Genomic DNA, 10,509 nt, shown 5'->3' with positions numbered 1-10,509 from the left:
TTCATTATCTCAAATTGTAATATATCAAATGATTTGTTATTTTTGATGAGTACCTACCTTGTAACTTACTGGAAGGTCCTGGCAATCTTGAGAACACCCACTGACTTTCTTACTCAAACATTCATTTATATGGCAGTTTCTCTCATCTGAACCATCACCACAGTCATCCTTATTGTCACAAAGACCTCCATTGGAAATGCACCTGCCATTTTTGCACATAAAAAATGAACTGTTGCATGACTGTTCTGGAAAAAGAAATAAAACAAATGGAACATAAAGGGCATGCCATTGTTTTACACTACAATTGTAGAAAACAATCACAAATATGGTAACATGTCTGTCAAAAAATTATAATAAACATACATACAAAATGTTTTATATATTCAGTGTACTATTTTATACATAACATACAGAAAACCAAGGGCAAATTTTACTTTTGTGTTCAACACTTATTGCAAATATACCTTTACCACAAAAATTAACAATCAAAATAAACATCTATAGTAAAATTAGTGGACCATATCTGGCTCTTTCATATTGTGGAGAATGAGTTCAAAAGCATAATGATAGTTTGACATTTCCCTCAAGCCATAGGTCTCTGAGAAATTATATGTCACTAAAAATTAAGAATCTAGAATAGGTATATATGTCTAAAATCTTTTCTTCCTGGAAATATAACATTGACATTTTGAAGTCAGGGCATAAAAAGGACAGTTGTGGTGAATAATAGTTTTTCCAAATATAGGTATGGAAAGGAGTTCAGGTCTGGTAGCTATGCATAACTGGATGACTTGAACATTATTCATTATCATACATGCTAAAAGAAAGCCTATTAACATGTAAACTACATGAGAAAAAAGTAGTTGAGCTTATTCTAAAATATATAACTACATATTCAGTGTTCGAAATAGTGAAGTGATATATTGATCGAGTTTGTCTACAAATGTTCAAGTGACATGCAGTTTATTTCTTTTTGCTTAAGTATGAATCATACAGATTATTTATCAGTAAATTTTAACATTTTCTTTTATGTTTGAATTTTCAAACAGGCTCATACACTGAAATTATCCTCACATAAAATAATATATTAAGAAAAAATGAGTTTTGGGCAGTGGGGAGAACAGGGTGATGGATTCAGCAGGATCATTGCCTCAAGTCTTCATATATTTGGCACAGACTTAAATTTCTAAAACTAGCCCCAAAACATAGTTGATTACTAGGATCTTGCATGGTATCACTAGAAACGTCATATTCTTAATTATTTGCATTTTCTTTCACTGAATACTAGCAAAAAAATCAGTCGCGGTTTCACCATTAAAAAAGAATTTTGGAATAAATACAGTGTTATATATATTTCTGTACCTGCAGTTTTGCACTTTGGGTTTAAAGGTGCTTCATCAGAATGGTCAGGGCAGTCAAAGTCACCATCACATTGCCATTGAGTACTTAGAACACATCGCCCATCGGCACAACTAAATTCTTCTGCACCACACTGTCGGTATCCTAGAGACAAATAAATAAACATTCTGATTAATTCACATCATACAGATTCATTAAAAAAGCCATCCCCTCAATGCACACCATACCCAATTAATGTGAGTTACCCATGTCTCCTATGGGAAATGTTTTTCATTTCTTTCTGTGACAGTGGCCATAGTTGTAAGGGATATTAGTGGTTTGGAAGTAGGACTCAGACCCAGAAAATAAAGTTGGAAACAAGGCCCTCATTGTTTCTAGGTGAGGAAATAAGAGAGCAACACTTGACTTTACCATTTCTCTTTAACCTTGTATATATCCTAGTGATTTCTTTTTGAATGGAAAAGAAAATGAAAGTTAACAGAATTAGCTTGGTTAGGTATAACATCAGAACATAAGGCTCAACTGATTCTGAGCTATAATGATAATTCTCGAAAGCTGTAATGTCATATTTATGTTTGGGAAGCAGCATTCAATGTGTAAAGAAACTCTTAAAATGAGAAAAATTTAAAAGTCAATTTTTAGAGCAATAAGCACAAAAACTATTATAATTATCCTATATATTGATTCTTAGGGTCATTAAAAACTTTACTCAAATTATAGAATAAACCTATCATTTGTTAATGTTCATATCTATGCTTATTTGTAAGTAAAACTCACTTGATTTTCAATATTAAGTTTTAGAATGGATTTTTTCCTAAGTTTGCCAACAATAAGAACAGTTATTCTTATTAGCACTTTCTGATAAATCTGGGCAAATGTTCTATTTTGGGAGGGAGGAGGTAAGACTTTCATGGCTTAGAAAATAAACAAAATCTTAATATAAAAATAACTTAATAATTAGTATTTAATTAAAATTCTTATTATATAGGAATGGTAAAACCAGATAGCTCTAATCCCCGGTTTATTTAGTATTTCTTCCTTCTTTTTCTTCTTTCTCTAGCTCCTTCTCCTCAGTCAATAAATACATTGACATCTCACCCAGACCAATAACAACAAAAATCCATCTACACACCTCTTAATAGCACATTTTTCTTCTTCCCTATACTGCCCAATTTTGCTTCCCCTTAGTTACTTCCAGTTCATCTTTGGTCAATCAAAATTTCATTTCTGCAACATATACCTTCTGAAATTCCTCTTAGAGATAACTAACACCAAATGCCAAGTGTCAAATTCAAAAGTGTCTCAGACTCCTATTTTCTTCACTTTTCTGTAGCATTTGATGCTTTTGACCACACAAATTTAGAAATAGTTTCCTGAGTTAATATTCATAATCTACTCTCCTGGACTTTGTTCCAACCTAGCTTTGCTGTTCCCGTCTTTTCCTCTTTCTGTATAAAATCCTCTCATGTTCCACCCTAAAATGTTGCTGGTGAAGCCCTAGTTTCAATCTTCAGTCTCTTATTTTTCCTAGTTTTCTTTCTACATTGTCTAGGTGTTCTCATTCCTTGAGATAGCTTAAATGTCACCTTTATGCAGACGGCCACCAAATTAATATTACTTGTCCTCATAGCACTTCTTCTCTTTAGAACTAAATTTTAAAATACTCACTATATACTGTATGTGATTGTCTGATTAACACTTCATATTCAAAAGATCCACAGTAAATTCTTTATTAATCTCACATCTCATCAACAAAACTGGCTTTTAACCTCCTGTATTCTAAAGCTCATTAATAGCAACACCACCCATCAAGTCATCCAAGCTAGAATTTTCCTTTATCCTCCATATCCAGTTGTAAATGAAATCTGACACCTTCCATTCCACCCTTCCCAACCTGGTTCAGAACCACATCATTAATCATTAGAACTATCTCAATAACCTCCTAACTATTCTATTTTCCCTTTATGGCCCCCTTGCTCCGTGACAATATTTCTCCCACTCTGCTGAAAAGGATGTTTCTAAAACATAAATTTGACTGTGACATTCCATTCCCCTGTTTCAAAATCTGTGCTGGTCTCTGAGAGGCAAAATAATTAAATACAATTTCTCTAACATTGTATTTCAGACTTTTTCAAATCTAGCTTCAACTTAAGTTTTTAACTTCAATTTACCTCACAGAAAATTAATTGCTATTCCTCAACCGTGTCGATTTATAGGTCTTTGTAAATGCATGTCGAATTTACTATGTGCCTGGAACTATTCTAAGCACTTTATAAATATAAACCCATTTAATTCTCTTAACAGCCCTAAGTGTTAAGTGCTGTTATTATATATATTTTACACATGAGGAAACTGGTACAGGGAGAGGTGAAGTTACTTTCTCAAGATCATGTAGCCAGAAAGTGGCAGATTCAGGATTTGAACCCAGGCTGTCTGGATCCAGGGTCCATGCCTTATTCTAGTATCTAACTATAATTTGCTCGATTCCTTGCTTCTATTCTTTAGTACCTCTTTCAAGAATTATTTTCTCAGCTCTGATGCTATGTATTGTGATCCTTATTCCAATTTGACAAATTATGTTATTATACTACATTATATTTCTGATTTTCCTGTTTCTCTGTGCTTTCTCCATGTGGGCCTCTGTCTCACTTTTCTCTGTATCAACCAAATTCTGTGTCTGGTGGAAGGGAGATATTCAATCAGACATATCTCTGTTTCAGATTTATAACTTGAGTTACGTAGCTTTTAAAATATCATATTGAATGCAAGACTTAATGGTGAAATGATCATAAAAATTTATATCCACTAATTTCAATGAGATTCATATCAAAGACCAGGACCATACATACTGCACAAGGGAGGACAAGGGGAGGCATTAAATCTGTTGCCTTCCATAGGCATATACAGAATTTATAGCTTTTCATTACATATATTTATTCACGTATATACATTTAAATATTTTACAAAAACACTAGGTTCACATAAGATTTCAGCTTTAACTGGGCATCTTTAATATACTTATTTTAACATGAAAGCTATATACATGTATATATTATATATATGATGGCTAGGTAAATATATATGTAATGGCAAGATAAATTTCACGATAATAATATTAAACTTTAACAAATCAGTGAATGCATAAAAAGACAAAAGTAAGAAAAACATTAAATATCCAGTTTTTCTGATAATTCTTTCTAGATGTACTCACCACACTGTAGTGACTCATCAGAGCCATCTCCACAGTCATCATCATGGTCACAAACAAATTGCTTGGGAATGCATACTTTATTATGGCACATGAAAGCGTTTTCATCACATGTATTATTGGGAGCTAAGAAAGACATTCCAAATAATAACAATAGATAAGCACACAGTTTATCTTCTCCCATATGAGGAGTTTAGGAAATATATAAAATTGAACCCCATAATTTATACTTATTCAGAAAAAGAAAACTTTGTTTAATGTCTAATATATCAAATGGGTTAATAATTGCATACATATTAGAATGCATGAATATGAAAACATAAAAGTCTAAGTTTTAGTATTAATAAAGTCAATTATTCGAGAGTGATCCAGAAATTTCCAGCCACATAGCAATTTGTAAGTTTGCTTAAGGAGGAATTCAAATGTTCATGTAATGTTAGAAAAAGATCTCTCAGCTAATAGTATGACTTGGGTTTTTTCTCTACTCAGGCCTACAGTAATGCTAGTAAAGTGGTAAAAATGTTTCTTCCTTGTGAAAAATGTACCTGAAAAAACCAAGTGCTGACGTTCATAATGGAAATGAAAAAAGAAAACCAAGAAGGCTGAGAAAGTTACTGTCTTTAAAAAGAAAATAAAACTTAGAGTGACTTCAAGAGTGGGATGTTGAAGTAAGCAAATGTAAGACCTTTGAGATAATGAGCCTCACCACAAGTACTACACAAAATTAGGAATATTGACCCATGAAATGTAATATTGATCCTTTAGGAAGACTGATCCATGAAAGCAGTGCTCCACCAAGTGGGAAAAATGGTTGATCCAAATGTGCAATAAAATTTCAGCAAAAGTTCAAAAGAATATAACTTGTATAAAGGAAATAAACTTTAATTTTCTATGCATAGAATCATAACAGACTTGAGTGAATCATTTATATTTTTTTCAAAAAATATTTAAAGGATAAATGCTGTGATAGGACTCAGGTTTGGAATATTACAAATGATAAAAATCTTCTATATGTTATTGTGGAATACAGGAAAGAGAAAGTCTTCGCAGATATTGGCTCTACCACTTATATTTGCATACTTGAGGAAGCTATTTACCTTCTTGGTGAATCTGTTTCTTTATCTGTTTAATGGGGATAATAAAATCTATCTGACAAATTTCTGGTAAGGAGTAGATAAGGTATGTGAAGCAGATCCCATTTGAGTTACTCAGTAAATTCTTAAGTGCTCTCTAAACTCCTATCTATATTATAACCATTTTTGGCAGATTCCCTAAAACACGTCCCTGTAATATTATAGGACTTCTATAATATAAATAACAGCAACTAGCATAATAATTGGCATGTAATGAGTACTTGAAAAAACTTAGGTGCCTTCCATATTCCCCTTCCATGCTTCTTAATAAGCACTTTCCTCTCCATGGAATATCTTTATTTTTCTTTGTCTTTCAAGACTCAGATAATGTTATCACTTTTTCTTGAAATCTTTCCGTGAGACTTCTAAGATTTTTTACATAACATTTCTTTGTGATGACCTAGTACATTTTATATACATCATCCTAACACTTAAGGTAGAGTTATTATTATCTTTCACATGCCTATCAGCTGCCTGCCCCATGCTGCCCCAGACTCCATGAACCAAGGAATCTCTGCTTTCCTCTCAGTAATTATTAACATAGAGTAGGTAAAACAAAAGAGTTTTTTGAATTGGATCAGGTATAATTTATTTTCAACAAATTTTTTTTAAAAATTATATGGAAACCACACAGGAGTCGCATTAACAATTAATTAGCTTGTTGTAATCAAGATAAAACTCAAAGTTACTCAATAACTCCTCTAACTTTGAACTATATGACAGCTTGGATAACTCAAGTGAATTATGCCAATTCTAATACATGAATTAATCTTTAAAACACTGAGCAACAGTGACTTATTTGGCATTAACACTTTCAGGTCACTTGAGTACAATTTGCTGCATTTTAGCATAATTTACTTAATTGTACCCATGTGGTCCAAAAGTGTTAATATGCCTCCTAGAGTGTTAACTTGCTACAATAGCAATAGCATACTGGGACCATCTGGATCCCTGAATTTATGCATAATGCTTTATTATGTAGTCCTCAGTGGCCCCATTGACCTTTACAGACACATATATCAGTTTCAAGATCAAAATGAATTATTCTACAACAATAGTATGAGCTCTGTGCAAATAGGCCTGCCTCAAAGTTTTATTCTTTCTTTTCTGCTCTAACTATCCCTTGTCTACACACACCCGCATACGTACGCACTTACATTGTGGCTTCAAATACAATGTTTTAAAGGCATGAAGACAGGCCATTGGAGACATGATTGGAAGCATTCCTTTTAATGAGCAGTGTTCACAGCACTTTTCTGATAAACTGCTCAGCCCAACAAACCCCCTATGTAACCTTTGGATTTGCATTCAAATAATCATTCCCTTCATTCTCCTGATCATGCAAAGGAATTTATCTAAATTTTTGCTATTGAATAAGTCCCTGAAAGTTTCCTAAGGTGACCTAGAGTCAGAAACTTAGTAAATTGCCTGACTTCCAAAGGTGTTCCTCTGATCCCTGAGCTTCATTCAGCTATATCCATACAATTTTTACCTGACCCAAGGGTTAATATCCTATCCATAGGACTAATCGTTGTTTACTGACCTCTGGATCAGTAGTTATTTAGGATCAGAGAGCCATTTACAGAGTATCTGTAATAGGCAATCTAAAAGCCACCATGGAGGGTGGTGATGGAAGACGTGAAAAATACCAAACCTACCACACTCACACACGCACATAGTGTATTATATTATCTCAGAAGTGAAATGATAAATCTGTGTTCATCAAAATGATTTTAAAATGGCTAATCCCACTGTATATGTTTGAAACACTCTGAACAGAGGTTAAAGGGGTTATGGAACTACTATGATAACAACCTCCCACCTGATAAGTCTAATGCTATGGGTCCGGGGATTGGGAAAGTAATGGAAAATGTGATATGGTAAGTCTACAAAAACAAACATCCAAGGATGCTGCAGCAGTTTTCTTTGATATACAGTCCCAGCAAGTGTTCATACCACAGCCGGCTGTGGAAAGCTCATCGCTTCCATTTGGACAGTCCCTTTCACCATCACAAAGCCAATGTCGGGGCACACAGGCGTGGGAGCCCTGGCAGCTGAACATGTCGGCAGCACAGGTTACGGCACCTGGAACCCAAAGAGAAAATGCCATTAAGACTACTGTGTATCTGCTGGAAAATGTCTACCGTTTATATTTTCTATAGTAATGAGGGAAAGCAGAAGAATGTTTCTTATAAGGAAGAGACCATAGTTATTTGGCATCATAAAACATTATTCTTAAAAAAAAAAAATTCGTTACCTGTAGTTGTCTACACATTTTTGTGGAAGAATGTATTCTTTCCTAATTACTAGTGTTATATTTCTTAAAGCTACATGGTAGAAAATATCTGTTATCCTTATGAAATGTAGCAAAGCATAGAAATATCATATTAATAGAATTGTGAATAAACTGAGATAAGATTTCAAAAGAACTGAATCTTTAAGAATAATTATAATAGTAATAATAATACCATTTTTATTGCTGACCATGTGCTAAGCCCTTAACATACTATTAATAACTCATTTAATCCTTTCAATACCCCATCCAATAGAATTACTATTAGCTTCATTTTACAGAAAAGGAAACTGAGGCTCAGAGAAATTGAAAATCTTATAGAAAGTCACAAGTGGCACAGGGTTCCATACAATGAACCGAGTGAGAGTCCAGAACCCTTCTTATTCCTAAGCACCTTCTTCTCTTAACCAGTAATGTCATTATTGTTAGCCCCATCTTAGGTTGCTGAAAAGAATAAATGCATACATGTTCCCTTTGTTTTTATACACTTAAAACAATTGTTCTACCAATGTATTCTCCCTTTAGTTGCATGATATTGTTTTTCAAATGTATGCAACAAAAAAATGTGTGTCGACTTTGATTATAAATTCAAAGGGTCATAGGTAGTTTCTCTTTTCTTCTCCTTATATGAGTATAAGGTAGTCATATGTCAAATGACTCTTTCTCATGATGTTTTCCTATCTCCTTGAACAGTTGTTTTTACTAAATGCTTGGTTTGCTTGTCAATTTTTTTCTTTATATAAAATACTATTTGAGTGAATCAGTAGAATAACCACCAATCTAACTTGGTTTAATTTTCACTTTCTCATGACCCAAAGCTGCCCAGAATAAATGCTAAACACCATATTTTTTTTTTAGAATTATTAAAAATAGTTTACTATGTCCAGGAAGAAAATCAGTGACCAGATTGATGGGAAATGTTTGTTTCTAACCATTTAAAGTAATGACCAATGTGATTTAATTAAATTATCATTATCTTCTTCCTTTTTAGCCATAGAGTTGTTAGAAGCAGAAAATGCAATGCAATGTTTTCAATATGGCTGGCAGTGGAGTGTCAAAATAAAACCCACTGGGCATCTTTTCCATCATAAATATATCTGCCCTTAACATATACCTTAATCTGGATGAAAGGATGGCAAGTGAATGTTGAAAAATCCCCTGATAATTCAGATTTGCTCATTTGATTGAGCATCAGTGCTAACAGAATGCAGTTTAATATGGTGTCTATTACTGGTAGAAATCAGAAAATAATCTATCAAATAAATGTTGTTTTCATTTAAAAATTAATTTACTTGCTGATTATTATATCTTTAGTACCTTACATAATAATACTCTTTCAACGAAAAATACTTTCGTATTTTTCCTCTCATGTATCTTTTCAAACTTGCCATAAAAACATAAAGTGTAATTTTACTATTATATTCTCAATTCAATGCTTTAATTTTTGTAATATTTTTATTATTTAGCTTGAGATCTTTTTAAACTACTTTCTACTAAGGAAGTTTTGATAAATGTAGAACTCCTTGTCTACTGCCATATTATAACTCTTATTTGTTCCCAAGGTAATCATAATATTAATAGAAAGAGCCCTGATTTGGCAGTGGAGAAGTTTAATTCTGTATGACCTTGTAGAAGACTAATGTCTGAATTCTCTATCTTTAAAATGATGGGTATGACTAGATAATTACTAAGATATCTCTAGCTATAAAATGGCATTAGGCTCTTTGCAGCTAATTTTCTGGCTCCCTTGATAGTGTTCAACAGATTCTGTGTTAAGAACATGCCAAAACATTACAGTCAATTGGGAAGAAAATGGGCCAAAGAAAAAATTCACGGCTTCATTCCTTAGTTACTACTGCCTTCTGGAGACATATTGCCTTCCTCAGGGAAAAGAATCGCAAAGGAAAATAAAGACAAACTGATGGAATTCCACTAGATTACCTTGTGCAACTACTAAGATAGTAATATGTGATTGGTAAGAGTTACTATTCTATTTAGTATTTCAGAAACCTGAATTATGATGATACTTCTGTCATCACTAATTAGCTGAGTGATCTCAGGCAAATTTACTAATCTTTGTAAGTGTTTCTATTTTTCACTATCAAAAGATGAGGTGAACTAGACATGGTTTTCAAAATGGGATCCTCAATATCCCAAGTCAGAATCATTGTGTGCTTATTAGAAAAGAATGTGTTTACACACCGCCGCAGAATATTTGGAGGTGGAGAATGACGAACTACTTTTCACAAATTTCTGAGAAGGATCTTTTGCACACTAAAGGTTGACAACAACTGAGATAAATTATTTGTAAGGTTCCTTTCCTATTCTAAAATATTAGGTTCAGTTCATTGACTGACGGTTGGTCTAAAGCGGTATTTTTTTAAGTGTGTCACAAAGCTTGGTAGTTAGTACATAAAAGACAGATGGTAATTAAATAAATTTGGTGTTTTGATAATAGGTAAACATGTCCATTACCACTTTAATCTTTTATAAAAAGCATTATTGGGACACTGATA

The 10,509-nt window shown here is 33.1% G+C and overlaps 1 protein-coding gene across 1 annotated transcript in view; it reads right to left on the bottom strand.

Moving 5' to 3' along the window:
- LRP1B (low density lipoprotein receptor-related protein 1B) overlaps nucleotides 1-10,509 on the bottom strand; it is a 542,706-nt gene that overhangs the window by 412,269 nt on the left and 119,928 nt on the right. Inside the window, exons 9-12 of the mRNA XM_012650500.1 lie at nucleotides 7,657-7,785; nucleotides 4,571-4,693; nucleotides 1,363-1,503; nucleotides 58-245 (exon numbers count right to left, since the gene is read on the bottom strand). Coding sequence (XP_012505954.1) covers nucleotides 58-245; nucleotides 1,363-1,503; nucleotides 4,571-4,693; nucleotides 7,657-7,785 — 581 coding nt within the window. The remainder of the gene's footprint in view (nucleotides 1-57; nucleotides 246-1,362; nucleotides 1,504-4,570; nucleotides 4,694-7,656; nucleotides 7,786-10,509) is intronic.

Source organism: Propithecus coquereli, unplaced genomic scaffold (assembly GCF_000956105.1).
Source record: "Propithecus coquereli isolate 6110/MARCELLA unplaced genomic scaffold, Pcoq_1.0 Scaffold33, whole genome shotgun sequence".
NCBI lineage: Eukaryota > Metazoa > Chordata > Mammalia > Primates > Indriidae > Propithecus > Propithecus coquereli.
Note: the sequence above shows the minus strand (reverse complement) of the source record. Positions and strands in the feature narration are given on the sequence as shown.